This window comes from Elephas maximus, chromosome 2 (genome assembly GCF_024166365.1).
Source record: "Elephas maximus indicus isolate mEleMax1 chromosome 2, mEleMax1 primary haplotype, whole genome shotgun sequence".
Lineage (NCBI taxonomy): Eukaryota > Metazoa > Chordata > Mammalia > Proboscidea > Elephantidae > Elephas > Elephas maximus.
In genome coordinates, this window is record NC_064820.1 from 17,485,058 (window position 1) to 17,503,055 (window position 17,998).

At 42.4% G+C, this 17,998-nt stretch overlaps 1 protein-coding gene across 3 annotated transcripts in view; it reads left to right on the top strand.

Moving 5' to 3' along the window:
- The window catches only part of TRIO (trio Rho guanine nucleotide exchange factor), a 423,568-nt gene that overhangs the window by 270,279 nt on the left and 135,291 nt on the right, over positions 1-17,998 (top strand). For all 3 annotated transcript variants that reach the window (XM_049861241.1, XM_049861250.1, XM_049861258.1), the window contains 5 exons: positions 4,591-4,710; positions 6,375-6,566; positions 7,258-7,407; positions 11,353-11,467; positions 15,792-15,907. In XM_049861241.1, coding sequence (XP_049717198.1) covers positions 4,591-4,710; positions 6,375-6,566; positions 7,258-7,407; positions 11,353-11,467; positions 15,792-15,907 — 693 coding nt within the window. The remainder of the gene's footprint in view (positions 1-4,590; positions 4,711-6,374; positions 6,567-7,257; positions 7,408-11,352; positions 11,468-15,791; positions 15,908-17,998) is intronic.

Below are 17,998 nucleotides of genomic sequence, written 5' to 3' on the forward strand. Positions count from 1 at the left end.
TTACGATACCTGACGTGTGATTTCCTGGTAATGCTGACGTGAAAGTGTTGGAGAAGATCGTCCCTGATCAGAGCCCACCTGGCCTGATATGTATGTAATACACACACACACACACACACACACACACACACACACACACACACACACACACACACACACACACACACACACACACACAGTAGGTATAAACAGTCGACCCACATGATTTGTAGATTCTGCATTTGTGAATTTGTCTACTCGCTAAAATTTGTCTGTAACCAAAATCAATAGTCGGGGCATATGCGCATGCACAGAGCAGCAGAAAATTTGAGTCGTCCAGCACAGAAGACTGGTCCGATATTCAGTAATTCAGTGTTCATGGCGACTTCATAGAACATAATGACCAGGAATAATGAGAGCCGACTCTGTGTGTGTGTGTATTAGGCTAATACAGCCACATCTGTCATGTAAAAATTGAGCCAGTGGACTGGACACCTGTCTGTCTGCTCTGTGGTGGAAAAGGCCTCACTGGTAAGAAAAGGCTTCATAGCTCAGCCAGCCTAGCACATGAGAGTAACATGACCAGTAAACCTTCTATTCAGTTTGTTTTGTTATTGGTAGTCTCTTGCCTGAAACCTTGAGTGTATTGCTTCCCAGGCTAAATAACTGATTTTTCAGCCAAATATCCTCTTATCAATCTGGGCAGAATCACAGGCTGTGTGTGGCTGGGGTTTTTCTCGTGTCACCAGGACGCGCTAATACCACATTCTAGAATGGCCTAGAAAATAAGACTAGAAAATTTGGAAGGGATTGCTTTCAGCCGAATGACAGTGGGATTCTATGTATATGTATCTTCAATGTGTACGTGACATTCGATCCCGCGAGCAGGGAAACAAACCACTGATGAAATTGGCCTGATGCAGAGAGAGTAGGGCTTTGTGATGTTCTGGTAGATGTACAGAAAAGCAAACTTGAGTTTGATTGGATCGTGAGCAAGGTATATGTGGCACTCACTGAGAGCAGGTTTACCATTGCATTAGCATTTTTTGTAAAAGCACCTGTTGGTCTCCCCTGTGCCCATCAGTAGTGTGGATGTTTTTCCTTACATAGGTGAATGAAGTGAAATATTGTGACGTATTCCATCCGTCTTCTTTTGATGCTTCCTGCGTCATTCAGATTCTGCCCGCGGAGTCCTTCGATATTGTATCTCGAGGCTTAAATTTTTTCTTCAGTTCTTCCTGCTTGAGAAATCCAAGCCTATTTTTCTCTTTTGGTTTTCTAACTCCAGGTCTTTGTACATTTCATTATAATACTTAGTCTTCTCAGGCCACCCTTTGAAATCTTCTGTTCAGCTGTTTTACTTCATCATTTCTTCCATTCACTTTAGCCACTCTGCATTCAAGAGCAAGTTTCAGAGTCTCTTCTGACATCCATTTTGGTCGACTCGACGGCAACAGGTTTGAGTTTGGTTTGCTTTCTTGATGTATGATGTCCTTGATGTCATCCCACAGCTCATCTGGTCTTTGTTCGTTAGTGCTCAATGCATCAAGTCTATTCCTGAGGTGGTCTCCAAATTCAGGTGGGATTACTCAGGGTTGTACTTGGGCTCTTATGGATTTGTTTTAATTTTCATCAACTTCACCTTGAACTTACATATGAGCAATTGATGGTCTGTCCTGTAGTTGGCCCTTGGGCTCGTTCTGGCTTCTCCCCCGTGCCTTTCCACAGATGTAGTTGATTCGATTCCTGTGTATTCAGTCCAGCGAGGTCCATGTGTATAGTCGCTGTTCATGTTGTTGAAAAAAGATATTTGCAGTGAATGGGTCATTGGTCTTGGAAAATTCTATCATGTGATTTTCTGTGTCATTTCTATCACCAAAGCCATATTTTCCAACTACTGTTCTTCATTTCCAGCTTTCACATTCCAACTACCAATAACTATCAATGCATCTTGATTGCAAGTTTTACCAATTTCAGACTGCAGAAGTTGGTAAAAATCTTCTGTTTCTTCATGTTTGGCCTTAGTGGTTGATGTGTAAATTTCAATAATAGTCATATTAACTGATCTTCCTTGTAGGTGTATGGATATTATACTATCAGTAACAGGGTTGTACTTCAAGATGGGTCTTGAAATGTTCTTTTCTTTTTTTAATAATTTTTATTGTGCTTTAAGTGAAAGTTTACAAATCAAGTTAGTCTCTCACACGAAAACCCTATACACCTTGCTACACACTCTCAGTTACCCTCCCCCCAATGAGATAGCCCGCTCTCTCCCTCCACTCTCTCTTTTCATGTCCTTTTTGCCAGCTTCTGACCCCCTCCACCCTCTCATCTCCCCTCCAGGCAGGAGATGCCAACATAGTCTCAAGTGTCTACCTGATCCAAGAAGCTCACTCCTCACCAGCATCCCTCTCCAACCCACTGTCCAGTCCAATCCGTGTCTGAAGAGTTGGCTTCGGGAATGGTTCCTGTCCTGGGCCAACAGAAGGTCTGGAGGCCATGACCACCAGGGTCCTTCCAGTCTCAGTCAGACCATTAAGTCTGGTCTTATGAGAATTTGGGGTCTGCATCCCACTGCTCCCTCAGGGGTTCTGTGTTGTGTTCCCTGTCAGGGCAGTCATCGGTTGTAGGCAGGCACCATCTAGTTCTTCTGGTCTCAGGATGATGTAGTCGCTGGTTCACGTAGCCCTTTCTGTCTCTTGGGCTCGTAATCACCTTGTGTCCTTGGTGTTCGTCATTCTCCCTTGATCCAGGTGGGTTGAGACCAATTGATGCATCTTAGATGGCTGCTTGCTAGCGTTTAAGACCCCAGACGCCACTTTTCAAAGTGGGATGCAGAACGTTTTCTTAATAGATTTTATTATGCCAATTGACTTAGATGTCCCCTGAAACCATGGTCCCCAGACCCCTGCCCCTACTACGCTGGCCTTCGAAGCATTCAGTTTATTCAGGAAACTTCTTTGCTTTTGGTTTAGTGCAATTGTGCTGACCTCGCCTGTATTGTGTGCTGTCTTCCCCTTCACCTAAAGTAGTTCTTATCTACTATGTAATTAGTGAATACCTCTCTCCCACCCTCCCTGCCTCCCACGTCTTGTAACCACAAAAGAATGTTTTCTTCTCAGTTTAAACTGTTTCTCAAGTTCTTAAAATAGAGGTCTTATACAATATTTGTCCTTTTGGAACTGACTGATTTCACTCAGCATAATGCCTTCCAGGTTCCTCTTGAAATGTTCTTTTTAATGCTGAATGCAACACCATTCCTCTTCGAGTTGTCATTCCCTGCATAGTAGACCATATGATTGTTTGATTCAAAATGGCCAATACGAGTCCATTTCAGCTTAATGGTGACCAGGATATCAATGTTTATGTATTCAATTCCATATCTGACAACTTCCAATTTTCTTAGAGTCATACTTTGTACATTCCTTGTTCTAATTATTAATGTATTTTAATAATAAGGTCCGTAATTTTTTTTTAGAAGTAAATTGATAGGCCCTTCTTCCTAGTCTGCCTTATTCTGGAAGCTCTGCTGAAACCTGTCCACCATGGGTGACCCTGGTGGTACTTGAAATACTAGTAGCACGGCTTCTGGTATCAACAGCAACATGCAAGCCACCACGGTACAACAGACAGACAGATGGGTGGTGCTATCGTAGTACAGCTTAATTCATACGTTGGTTCTTAGGACATTTAATCCTGACATTAAACTGGAAAAAAAGTTAGTGGAATAAAATAGTTCCCTTATCAAGCAGTTTGCTAATTTTTCATATTCGTTGGAACTGAAAGAGAATACAAAACCACTGTTTCTTCTCATTTTGAGTCGTGCCACATCAGCAAGGTTGACTCTACTTTGAGGTGGTAGGTCTTCCCCAGTCATCTTTTGAGTGCCTTCCAGCCTGAGCGGCTCATCTTCAGCACTATATCAGACAGTGTTCTGCTGAAATTTGTAAGGTTTCCACTGGCCGATTTGTTTTTGGAAGTGGATCGCCACATCCTTCTTCCTAGTCTGTCTTACTCTGAAAGCTCTGCTGAAGCCTGTCCACCACGAGTGACCTGGCCAGTATTTGAAATACTGTTGGCAGAGCTTCCAGTGTCACAGCCATACGCGAGACACCACATACGACAGAGTGACAGACGAGTGGTGATATTGCAGTACCGCTTAAATCATACTTTGGTTCTTATGACATTTAACCCTGACATTAAACTGGAAAAAAGTTAATGAAATAAAAGAGTTTTTTCATCAAACAATTTGCTAATTTTGCATATTCGTTAGGACTGAAAGAGAATGGAAAACACTTCTCTTTGTTATCAGGGAATCCTTTGTTCTGGTAGGTTTTCTAACGTGGCCCTCAGTCTGTTTTGACCTGTGGACTAATTATTAACAATGCCCTAGATCCTCGACCTTTCCTGCTCCTATTCTCTACTAAAATAACAGATTAAAAATACTCAGCAGTGGTGGTCAGATGCTGTCAGATGATAAAAGGCTGTTGTTAGGAGGATAATAAACCATAGCTTACAGGAGCAGCTGGACCACCTTGAGGACATGTGTCCAGTCACTGTGGTCCACAGATACACTGGAAAAGTCTGGAGTTACCCTGTGTAATGTTTCAGGTGCTGGGTTGGATCCGCAACGGAGAGTCCATGTTGAATGCCGGCCTCATCACAGCCAGCTCCTTGCAGGAGGCGGAGCAGCTGCAGAGGGAGCACGAGCAGTTCCAGCATGCCATCGAGGTAAGGTGCCCACGACCCGCCTCCGTGCCGCCTCAGGGTAGGGCTGCCACGTTCCCCAACGCGGGCTCACAGAACCCAAGGCCACAGAGCTGACAGGCCTACAGTTCAGTACAGGAAGTTCCAGCAGCTGTGGTGCGATGAGGATGTGCCGCACAGCCCAGGGTTCATGAGGCCGGGGTGCTCCTAGGGTCCCCCTCTGTAAGGGCCCAGGCAGGACCCACTCTGTCCCATCAGGAGCACCGCGGAACACGAGAGCCCGGACTGGAGTCTTGGCTGAGGTGTCTTTATATTTCGCTGTCATGTAGGTATATTCCTATTGTATACGCAGTCTCAAGGCAGCAGAGCCCCCAGGCCTGTGCTCGAGATGATGTGCAAGTCATGAGTTCACCGTTATCAACAAACAGACCCCTGGTCAAGAGCAGCACTGTCCCTCAGTATGTCTCACACCTCGACAAGGGGTCAGTGCTATGCAGGAGCCTCAGCAAAGCAGCACAAGCCAGTTCCAGGCCTGCACCAGTGAACGCCCACAACCTGTGGATTCGTTATCGTTAGGGGTTTCTTTTGTGGGGTTGAAGAGAGGATAATAATTACGGTGGCTGGGCTCAAGGTAAGGTCAAGGGGAAAAAAAGCATTTAATTGCAGAAAACTCCTTGTTTTCTGCTTTACTTACATATATATTAGCAGCTAGAGAAGAAAGCCATAGAAATTACTGTTACTTTATTCTCTAAATTAATTAATTTTCAACTACTTCGAGCCGATGGACACACTTTGACAATTGTCCCTGAGGCTGGTGGTCTGCATGTTTTGAAAACTGCTCTGCGTGAAGTCATTCTAGTAATGAAATTGCCAGGACAGGTCACTGTGTACGGGTACAGGATGCTGCTGTTTAATGGGACTGTGTCGTGGGCAGTGTTTGATGGGTTCCTTAGCAATTTTTCCGATGATATGCAAGACTTAGCTGTTGGTTAAAAAAGACACCTGTGTCCATAGAGAACCTTGTGGCCCTCTGACTGCTGTACCTAGCATTCTAGTTCTTCACTCTCAGCCCCCTTGGTAGCTCTTCTCGTGAGCATAAAGGAGCACAAATTCTTAATGGGTTTGTTGTTTTCATTTTGATGTATTTATTATAGGGCTTGGACCTCCAGAGAGCACAGTTGTTTCATCCTTAGCTTTTACTTAATTTTTGTCTGTTTAAAATCAGCAGTCCCTGAGAACTTTTCACTCGAGTCCAAATTTTAAGTTGAAAATGAAAATAAACAGCCACCTTTCTCTCCTGTTGTTCATGTGACTCAAGCGGCTATTATAAGAAGGATCAATAGGAATAATAAACCTGGAACACATCAACGGCTTTTTTTTTTTTTTAGAATATCGCTTGTTAAGATTCTTTCCTGCTATTTCTGAAGCTGAGAACCCCCCAACTGAGACTCCATTCTGGAAATTGTTAATGCATTTCATCCTTCATTAGATAACGTCGATATAAACAGAATTGTTTTTACTGAACCATATGCTGTGTTTTTTAGGAACATTCTAGTGAGTGTTAGCTGCAGTTGTTTCTATAAAATCAAGAAGAACAGAGTAACTGTAGCCATCCCAGTCCTTTTCCCATATGTGGGAGAGAAGACCCTTGCTAACTATGCGTTTTCTTTTCCTTCTGTTTTCCTTAGAAAACACATCAGAGCGCTCTGCAGGTGCAGCAGAAGGCCGAGGCCATGCTGCAGGCCAATCACTATGACATGGACATGATCAGGGACTGCGCCGAGAAGGTGGCCTCCCACTGGCAGCAGCTGATGCTCAAGATGGAAGACCGTCTCAAGCTCGTGAACGCGTCGGTTGCCTTCTACAAAACCTCAGAGCAGGTGAGAGAGAACTTCCATTCCTGGGGTTCCCAGCTGACCTGTTATTTTGACCTTAATCTTACTGGACAAGTCATCGTTGGCTTGTCAGTGAGTACTGAACAAGTCAATTCCAAGTCAAGCACAGAAAAGGAGCGTTCCAGAATTGAAATTGTTTTTTTACTTCCCTTGGGCTGCCTACGAGGTACCAACAGTTCAGCACTTGGCTACTAACCAAAAGGTTGGCAGTTAGAGTCTACCCAGAGGTGCCATGGAAACAAGACCTGGCAATCTACTTCCAAGAAATCAGCCATTGAAAACCCGAGGGAGCACAGTTCTACTCTGATACACGTGGGCTCGCCATAAGTCAGAGTCCACTTGACAACAACTAGTTCGGTTTTGGGTTTTAGGTACCAAAAAACAGTAGACGGGAAAGTAAAAGGGTATGTTTTTTCTCTCTTTAAATATATAACCAGGAACATCCCAGAGAGAGAAAAAATTCATCTCTCTTTGTGTACTTTTCCTGTAAGGCCTGCCTACCTTGGTCTATGCGTTTGTCCTCAAGTAGGGTAGAGCCCCAGCTCCTTCTCATGTCCTGGCCACTTTGGCCAACATGTTCATCCCCAGGGCCTGAGTGCAGATGCTTCCTAAAGATGCGGCTGTGTGACATTAGGTGCGGGTGGTCTCTGAGCTGGGAACTTTCCTATGCTCGCAGGTGTGCAGTGTCCTCGAGAGCCTGGAGCAGGAGTACAAGAGGGAAGAAGACTGGTGCGGAGGAGCCGACAAGCTGGGCCCTAATTCTGAGACGGACCATGTCACGCCAATGATCAGCAAGCACCTGGAACAGAAGGAAGCATTCCTGAAGGTACAGCATTGACTGTCTTGGGTGCCAGGGCCTCACTGGACACTACACAAATCCAAAGGGGTTCAGGTGTTGACGATGGAGAGTGTCTTAACTCTCAGTGAGAAGCAACCCTGTGGGCTGCAGATCCTCCTCCATCCAGGTCCCATCACAGTCTTGGCTTTTCAAGGGAGACTCCCCTTCATAGCTCACACCTCACACATCGTATGGAAGAGTGACTGTGGTAATATTACGTCAGCGATGAGTCAGTTGATCAGAGAACATTGTAAGATCCTTTTCATGTGTGATTTACACATCTTACAAGTTTTCAGAGAAGGAGCTAGAAATCCACGTGGATAAAGAATGGTTGGTACTTCCTAGAAGCACAATACCACCAGGTTCTGAAGACAGAAGGAGAGACTGGTAGACGTTGACTGACAAGTGGGGCAGTTGGTTTAGTGAAACAAAATGTCTGTGGCTGAAAAGAACCTTCCTCTGAAAATTCCACCTCTTTAGGAATAAAGACTATCTTTTTGGCTTACGAGATCAGATACTGATGCTTATTCAAGAAGTGTTTTCCACAAGACAGATTTGATCACATTCAACCAGGCTGGAAGTTTTAGCTCTGAAAAGATTAAAGTGAGAAATTTAAAAAAATTATGTCATCATGTTTACATATAGAAATATATAAATGTTCGTTGAAGCAGCTTTTACTAAAGAATCAAAATGTTTATAGAAACATTTGACATGAGTGCTTCCACATTGCATTCTCTGACCCTAAAAAAGAATTTCTGAGGTTCTGCTCGTCCCCGCCCAGACCCCTCCAGTAGGTGTGCTTTTACTTACACTGTTGCTTTACGAGGCTTTGTTGTTCTCATTGCTTCAGCATTCTGACCCTCTGACGCCGTCGTGTAACAGGCTGTTCCCGGATTATGAAGGAGTTCCATTCTTAAGCCTGTGTTTAAGTAGAATTTGTTCATAAATCAGAACAGTTAGGTACAGTTCATACTTAATGACCGTCAAATGTTTGTCTTAGTATATACTATACAGTGTACGTTTCTGTGCTTAAAAAATGTTAAAGAAACGCATTCAGATACATTAAAACATCTTTAACATAGTAATACAGTAATAAAAACGTTTTGATGTGCATCGCAAAATAGCGCCTGTTTGTCGTTACGAACCATTATATGTAGCTCGAATTTTCAACATAACAGGCTTTATGGAGGTTGGTTCATTACCAGGGGTAGTATGTAAGTTGGACGTTGGTAACTGGGGACTGCCTGTACCTTTAGTAGTTCTTGTTTCTTTTCTGAAGGTGATCTTTCGTCTTGACACAGAGAGTTATTGTTCAGTCTGAGAGATTAAATTGTAACTCCTTGAAAGTTTTATCTGTTATTTTGAGCTTCCACCACAGTGGTTTTCTTTTTAAACAAGTTAGATGCGAAAACACTTGTAGCTTCTACAGAGTCATTAGTTGTAACTATTTCAAACAGGATCTTAAAGGCTCAGCCCCATCCTATTGCTGATATTTGTTTACTAAATGCCAACCCCCATTAGGGTATTTTGAGTTAGAATCATTATAATTTGGTTCTACTTCTCTGGAATCCATTTAACATGGAGCAAAATTGAATACCACTTAGTTAACATAATTAAGAAAGGTATTTAGGTAAAATTATAAATCAAAATAATCAAAAGTTTGTTTGGATTCCCTCGTTCAACTAAAATTGTGTACTGTATGTGTACTGGATATTTTTAAACTTTTTATTGTGGAAATTTAAAAATCTATACAAAACGAGAGAACCTAGACCCGGTGTTCTCCTCACCCAGCCTCAGTAATCAACGGATGGGCATATGCCACCCCACCCTGCCACTGGATTATTTCAAATTCTAGGTATTATATAATTTTACTCATAAATATTTCAATATATATATCTAAATATTAAATTCCTCTTTCTAGAACATGAGTACAGTACTATTACCATATCTGAAAAAATTAACAGTAAATCCTTGAGTATTTAAATTTCTTAGATTGTTCCATAAATGTCTTTTTATACTTGGCTTTAATCAGGATCCAGATAACATCCACATACTGATTTGGGTAGTATATCTCTTACGTCTCTTTTAATACAAACAGTTTCCTCCTCTGCCCTTTTCATCATCAATTAGTAATTGAAGAAATAGGTTACTCAGACTGTGGAACACCGGCCCCCCCATTTTGAGTTTCAGTAATTGCATCCTTTGGTGTCATTTAATGCTGTCCTTAGTCCTCTAGATTTCTATTACATCAGGTTCAGGTTTGAGGTGTGTGTATGTGTTTGGGGGGAAGGGGACTTAGAATACCTTAGAGGTGGTGCCATGTGCTCCTACTGCATCACTTCAGGGAGGGACATGATAGTTGGTTCTCCTCTTTTCGTCTGTGCGATATTACAATTTATCATTGGTTCAAATGTGGTGAGTCTGCTTCAGCCATTACGAACTTCCCCATCAGCCTTTCACCTAGTGGCCTTAGTATAAGCCAGTGGTGATATGTTTCATTAAGAGTTGCAAAATGATAATATACTAATTCTATCATTTCTTTTGCCCTAATTAGCTAGTATTCTCCTATAAAGAAGAATTTTCCCTCATCAGCTATTTGGCTATTCTGAAATATAGTTTATACAGGAAAGGCAGGTAAATGCTTGATTCTTTGCCTTCCTTTACCATTTTTAGAACAATGAGTTGGCCTAGCAATCTCTAAATGTGACTGTTTTTTAGTATCGTCATGGATTTTAATAAGCTTGCTTTGTTTGAGTCATAGTCACTTACCTTTTAATATTCAGCTTGGCCCATCGGTGGGATCCCCTTCAAGTCAGGTTGGCACCTGTGTCCTTTTGTCATAACCCCAGTAGTCTTCAGCAGCTTCCTTGCTGTTTGGCATGACAACTTATTTCATACTTACCTTGTACATTTCCTGCCCCAGATCTAGAATTAATCTTTACTTCGAGGAGCTCTTCTAGTGGCAAATGGTGTTTAGAGACCACAGTCTGGACACTAGGGAGCTCCTTACTATTGGGTTGGTAATTGTTTCTAGGTCTTTACAGTGGATGGAACTAAGGTGCTTTTTGTTGTTGGTGTTATTAATTACTTTTTTATTTGTTAATTACTGAGAGAAAAACACACTGAGTCTCTACTGATATTTCCAATTCAAATTAAGAATTTTTTTTTTTCTTAGCTGGTTTGATTTTTATATTTCTATCCCTTTTACATGAAAACATTGGTTTTTAATACATTAACACACTTATTTACTTGCTTTATCTACTACACAAATATATAATATAAACATGTAATCCCAGTAATTTATCATCACAATAATGTTTTATACCAAACCACCCCAAAGTTCAGTGGTTTAAACCCGGGGTAGTAAACAATGGCCTGAGAGCTAAATTCGGCCACACCCACTTGTTTACACATTATCTATGGCTCCTTTTGTCTACAATGGCAAGATTGAGTAGTTACAACAGGGAGCCAGAGACTTGTGACCAGCAAAGCCAAAAATATTTACTCTTTGGCCTTTATGGAAACTCAGACACAGCTTAGCTGGGTCTTCTGGCTCTTGATTTCTTTTAGGCTGCAGTCAGGGCATTGGCCAGGGCTGCAGCGGTCAGACCAAGGCTCAACTGGGGAAGGACTTCTGTTTCTCTGTGACTGTAGGCCAAAGGCTGCCCTCAGCACCCTGCCACGTGGGCCTCTCCATAGGGCAACTCACAACATAGCAGCTGGTTTCATCAGAGCAAGGTTAGCAAGAGAGAGAGAGGAAGAGAGAGTTTGTTTTTTTAATTGGAGCAGTATTTAACCTTATGCATCCTCCAAACCACACGTTGGCCAGATGTAAGTTTTAGGTAAAGACGTGTTAGAGCCAAATGCTGTCGTCTGTGTATACTGAAAGGACACGTTAATGTAAGACTTACATCGCTCTCCATTATTTCTTAGGCTTGCACACTTGCTAGAAGGAACGCAGATGTCTTCCTAAAATACCTGCACAGGAATAGTGTGAACATGCCGGGAATGGTGACGCACATCAAAGCTCCTGAGCAACAAGTTAAAAGTAAGTGTATTTTAGGAGTCAGCAGAGTGCACCTCGATTAATGCCTGATATGCAATGGAAGGAGCTTAACAAGTTGCATTGAAAAATTTTGCTTTCAGCCTTTATCTTAAAGCTTTGTCCGTTTCATATTTCACATGAATGAAGTCCTTGTTAATTATCTTAATAAAAATAAATGGGTTGATAATAAAATATATTGAATAGGTTGATAATTTATTGAATAAAATTGAAGAATACAAAAAGGGAAAAATGCAGCGTTCAGAATATTTGTTGCCATGGCTGTTTTTGGTAAAGTAAGTAAATATGTTGTAAATAAGGGAAAAAATGAAAACCATAATTATTTACAGGCAAATTATTTTTGAACGATCAAATCAAGAAATTATTTGCCAGTACGCTTACCGTAAAATGTTAACTTTATATATTAAGGCATTTTAAAAATACAATAAAATCTTCCATATTAGTTTGATTTCACTTGACTTTAAAAACCTGTCAGACCATATATATATACACAAATCCGTATGTATGTCTACACACATATGTATATCATACAAATACATACGCATCTATAACTGTACAGAAAAAAGGTCTGGGAAAACATACATTGTTAGTTGCCATCAAGTCGGCTCCAACCCAGGGTTACCCTATGGATGACAGAACGAACGTTACCCGGTCCTGTGCCGTCCTCACAGTTGTGGGTACATTTGAGTCCATCGTTGCAGTTATCAGCTAGGGGCTGGTGGGGATGGAAAGTGAAGGAGACTTAGTTTTTATTCTGTAGAATTCAAATTGTTTGAAAAGTTTACAGTGAGAATGCATTCAAGTGGTATGTAATTTTAAAACAAGTTTAATTGTAATTTTTTTACATGTTTAATTAAAATGACATGGAAATGGATCATCAGAAGATGGTGAGAATTACTTAAAACCATCTTGATATTAAGGCCCTGTTTTCTGAACTCTAATCCCCATCATGAGCTAGGAAAACCAAAACCAAACCTGTTCCTGTCAAGTCGAATCCGACTCATAGCGACTCTACAGGACAGAGTAGAGCTGCCCCATAGGGTTTCCAAGGAGCGCCTGATGGATTCGAACTGCCGACCTTTTGGTTAGCAGCTGATCTCTTAACACTGTGCCAACCAGGGTTCCGCCAACCAGGGTTCCTGTATGTGTATAGGGAGACCATTTTGATTCTAGAAAAAGCAAGTTACAATTTATGAAGAGAAGAGGAGGGAGAAGAATAGAAGTTCAACCACTGTCTAACCCTAACAGGATTGATTGAGCCCTGCCCTCCCCTCCCACTTTTACTGAGATCAGCTGATACCAGGTCACAAGGTGGTCTTTGGCCCTCCACCCACCTGCAGCCATACCTTTTGAAATTCAAATTTAGCAAGGATGGCTTTGCATAAGAAAGAAAAAATTAGCAACTTTGGGTGAAAAAAACAGCTGGCAGAATTAATTTTGATCAGGAGTTTCTTTACAGTGAATATTTGGTTTCCTGGGTAAGAAAACCTTAGAGACAAAGTAAAATGTCTGTTATTAACTTTTCTCTTCGACGTCGTCCCTCTCCTGATCATGATTCAGCTAGAATATTTTTGCATTGCTTATTAGTTTACTTGATTCGAATAAAAATAATTTCCCTTCTACCAACTCTCAGTTTACGCTTTTGTGTGCTGGTCATACTCTGTTTTCTCTTTTCAGAGGTGTTGTGATCCTTTCTAGGTTGTTCTAGTTTGATAGGTGTGCCTATTGGGGAGGGAAGGGGTAAGAGTACGTTTCATTTATTCACTGACTCGATATTCGCTGTGCCTCACTGTCGTATATCATAATGCTAGATGCCATGGAGAATTCAGAGAGAAATGCTCTATGCTGGTCTTCCAGCATCTACTTGGGAGCAAAAGCTTTACGCTAGGTTAGCAGCCGAGACTTAACCACTGCACCACCAGGGCTCCATGGATGTCTATATTCCACACACCCACCCCACTTACTACTTTTTACAAAAATGGTATTATGTGGATGAATATCTGCAGCTTGCTTCTTTTACTTAATAATAAATATATCTTAGCCATCTTTCTATGTCAGAATTAAAGATCTGCTCTGTCCATTTTAATAAATGAAACAGAAAACCAAACCTGTTGAAGTCAGTTGATTCCGACTCATATGGACCCTACAGGACAAGAGTAGAACTGCCCCATAGAGTGTCCAGGGCTGTGGTCTTCACAGAAGAAGACTGTCATGACTTTCTCGCGCAGAGCAGCTGATGGGTTCAAACTGTTGACCTTTCAGTTAGCAGCTGAGTGCTTAACCACTAAGCCACCAGGGCTCCGGAGCAGTGGTTAAGCGTTCAGCTGCTAACCGAAAGGTCGGTGGTTCAACCCTATGGTGCAGTTCTACTGTGTCCTATAGGGTTCTCTGAGTTGGAATTGACTTGACAGCAATGGGTCCTTTCGAACATCCACGTAGTATTTCAGCGTATAGTGTTTCATGGTTTGATTTAACCTGTGCCCCATTGATGGGCAGGTAGATTGCGACCAGCTCTTCACTGTCCCAAGCAGCGCGTCAGTGTTGGTGCATCTGAGTACAGGTAGCTCTGAATGCGTGTGTGAGTACTTTGAATGCGTGTGTGAGTACTTTGAATGCTGTAAGTACATAAGATAGATTCCTGGTTCAAAGGTATGCCCGTCTTCAGTGTGGTTACCTGTTGCCAAACCACCTTCACCAGAGCTATGTTCGGTTTTTGTCCCTCAGTAATACCTGATGACGAGCTCCCGTTTCCCCTCCCCTGTCCAACCAGGATGTCCTCAGTCTCTGCCAGGAAAGTGCTGGAAGATGGTCTTGTTTGAGTGAGGTTACACGTGTTTCTGTATGTTTACTGGCCATTTTTTAAAAATTGGGAACTTCATGTTTATATGCTTCGCTCATTTTTCTAATTGTCCACTTTTTTCTGTTGACTATTAAGTAAATTCGGTCTGTGTCGTATATGTTGCCAATGGTTTTCCCTGGTTTTTTATCTGTGTAGTGTTTTCATAGTGATTATTGTTCATTGCAACTTTTTAAATTTTTATATAATCAGTTTTTTTCATGTTTCTGTTTCCCTACTAATCTATTTCCCTCTCCTAAGAGTTTGTATATTTTTTAAAATCACTCTGATTTCTTCTTGTACTCCACAGATTTGAAGTGCTATCTTTACCATATTACTATATTCCCTCTACAGGGAAGTTTTAATAGTCTTGAGCAAAATACCTTAATACTGATATTTTTCCCAACCATCGTCACATTGCCAGTGTGACAGAGAAGGAAGGCTATGCCTGTCCCACCCCAGCTAACCTGAGGTATTAAGACCAAACCTTGAGTTTCCAGTGATTTCATTTCTGAGGTAATACATTGGATAAGAGAATGAGTAGCAGCCTGGTCGATGTGCTTACGGAGAACATTGTGCAAGACAGGAGTGTGATTTTTTCATTTAAGAACCTGTCTTGAGATGGCATCTGCTTGTTGTTTTTGGTTGCCGACCAGTCAACTCATAACGACCCCATGTGACAGGATAGAATTGTCCGCTACAGTTTTCTAGGCTGTAATCTTTACGGAAGCAGATCGCGAAGTCTTTCTTCTGAGGAGCTACTAGGTGGGTTCAAACTGCCAGCCTTTCAGTTAGCAACCCAGCTCTTAACCATTGCGCCACCATGACTCCTTTGGCATTTGTGTAAAAACCTTTAAATAAAAACGAATGGGATTTTGTAAGTTTTTAAACCATGGGACAAACACCCCCAGTCTTCAGTGCTGGCTTTGCCCTACTGACTGGCCTAGCCCACTTAGGCAACAAGACATCCAAAGGCTGTCCTCAACCCATGGGTGTTCAGCCCTCCTTCTGTCTTAGCCATGCGTAGAAAGATGAACTAAGGAACTCAAAGTTAAGACAAGGTTGAGAGAGACTGGGCTTCTGGTTCTAACTCTAGTCGCTAATTTTAGCCCCATTAGCAAGTTACTTAATATCTATTTCTTATTCCTTTCTTTTTCTCATTTATTAAACGAGATAAGCAGATGGAGTCTCTGGGTAGAGCAAACCATTAAGTACTTGACCACTCACCAAAAGGTTGGTGGTTCATACCTACCCAGAGGGGCCTCATGAGAAAGGCCCAGTGATCTGCTTCTGAAAGTTCACAGCCCTAAAAACCCTATGGAGTGCAATTCTACTCTGCAACCCATGGTTTAATTGCAAGCACCAAAAGCAGGCGATGCTGTCCTTCGATGTGTAAGTTGCATTTCCTCTACATCTGTTTCCTCATGGTTTAATTGCCAGCACCAACATGGATCTTTTTCTTTGTTTCCGCAGATATCTTGAATGAACTCTTCCAGCGGGAGAACAGGGTATTGCACTACTGGACCATGAGGAAGAGACGGCTGGACCAGTGCCAGCAGTACGTGGTCTTCGAAAGAAGCGCCAAGCAGGTCAGCCACTGTGCCCAATCCTCCACACCTACTCCTCTATATCAGATAGGCAGTTACTGACACCTCAGCAGTTCTGAAAACCACTTTCTAATAACCAAACAACCCTGCATTTTAATTAACAATTTGTTGTAAAAAGTAACCCCACAACCTCATACAAGTTTTTCACCTGGAGAGTTTGGCCCTCAAACAGTGAGTGTGCCCTACTGCTTTTCTCTCATCACTAAAACAGCAAAATACAAATAATAGGTACGATTATTTACAAATTATTGTGGAATTTGGTCTGTTCCTGTGTAAATACTATGATGATTTTTTTTTTTAAGTTGCTGAATTTATATTGTGAGGACAAAATTTTGTTCTTCAGATAAATTGAGCTAAAAAATGTGATAGAATTTTCAATAATTCAGTATAGTCGAAATATCTCCGTATATTTGGCTAAGGTGGAGACATCATTCAGAGGATACATCTGGAGAAAATACAGTGGGTCCTCCCTCAGCCATTTTGGGATAAAGTGCTCCTGCCTCTGTCTCAGTCACTGAAGCAGGTATTTGGGGGTAAAGACCTCTATCTTGAACATTCAAGATTGTTAACATTTCTCTTTGGCCTTATCAATAGCTCAAGAATCCATAAACTCTTCACCCCGAATTCAGTGTGTCAGGAGGGAGTGGAGAAGGCACCTGAGGATGGGCCAGGCCCAGGTTGGGTGCTCGATGTGTGTCGTCCGTGTTGGCCCTGTAACTGAGCTCAGAGTCCACTGGGGCCTCTTCAGTACTGTCATTCAGTGGTGACCCACATCTTAACAATGAACCTCAGACCTGAGCAGTCTTCCGAATTAGCCTGGCAACTTAGCATGTGCCTGACACCTAGTAGGCGTTCAATAAAACCTTTCTAAACTAACCCAGGAAAAATGAAATGTTATTCTGCATAGGTTTCCCACTTAGGGAATATATTTTGGTCCACCTTGGTACGTGTTAGCCTTGCAGTGGGTGGCCAGGTCCTCAGAACGGCGCATGTCCCTAGAGTCAGATAAACTGGAGCTCATGGTCCCTGGGTCTCCACCCAGGCTCAGCCTTTCTCCTGAGGGACTCACCCAGACGTCCTCCTGTTTGGCCATCTTGTGTAGTAGCCACATTCCCAAGAGTGAGGCAGCAGATAATGCTTTCCTTCAATGTGTAAATTACATTTCCTGTACTTTCTATTTAAAGATCGCTCAACCAGGTTTCAGTGTTACGGGAAGCCTGATTTTGTTTCCAACTAGAGATTGTTTCATATTCTCTTCTTGTGTATCTTTCTTATCTTTCTGTTGAAATACAAAGAATTATTCAGATACAGAGAATCAAAATTGTAAATAACTCTCTAGACAGAGGAAAACAATGGATTGTGTTGTTGCTTTTTGCTCAAGTCACCCCATCTGCCAAAAATAAAATCATTAACTTGGTGTCCTTACTGATGACGGTCCGTTGGACCTCCTCACTCCCAGTTGGGTTCAGTTCGTTAATCACAACACTGTGGTAAATATTGATTACTTATAATAGGACAGTCATGAGGCCTTCATCGGTTTGACAGTTTTCAATATGGCACTCTGAGATGAACAAGTGGATGCCACTGTCACTAGTGGGATGTGGAGATGTGAGGTCTTGGCCCCATGGCACCACCCCAGGGCTGTTTCCCTGTCCTCCAGGCTTCCTGTGGCACCTCCTCTCTGGCTTCCTCCTGCCTCGTCTGTTGCTCCACCTCAGGCTTTTTGCTGCCTTTGCTTTCTTATCTCCACGCTGAACATTGGCTTTCTCCAGGGCTCAGTTCAGGGCTTGTTCTTGTTTCTCTTTCACCTCTGCGTATTGCTCTGTCGATACCTCCCAGCTCTGATCTCCATCCCTGGTCTCCAGGTTTCTGTGTCCCAGTTATTACCTCCTCAGCATCTCCCAACTTTGGCTTCACCAAAGGCAAAGCTGAACTCATGATTCCTGTCGCCGTGTCCCTCCACAGCATGCCCCTCCACAGCGTACACCTCCACAGCCTGCCCCTCCCTACCGTACCCCCCCACACGGTGCCCCCCACACGGTGCCTCTCCACACGGTGCCCCTCTACACCATG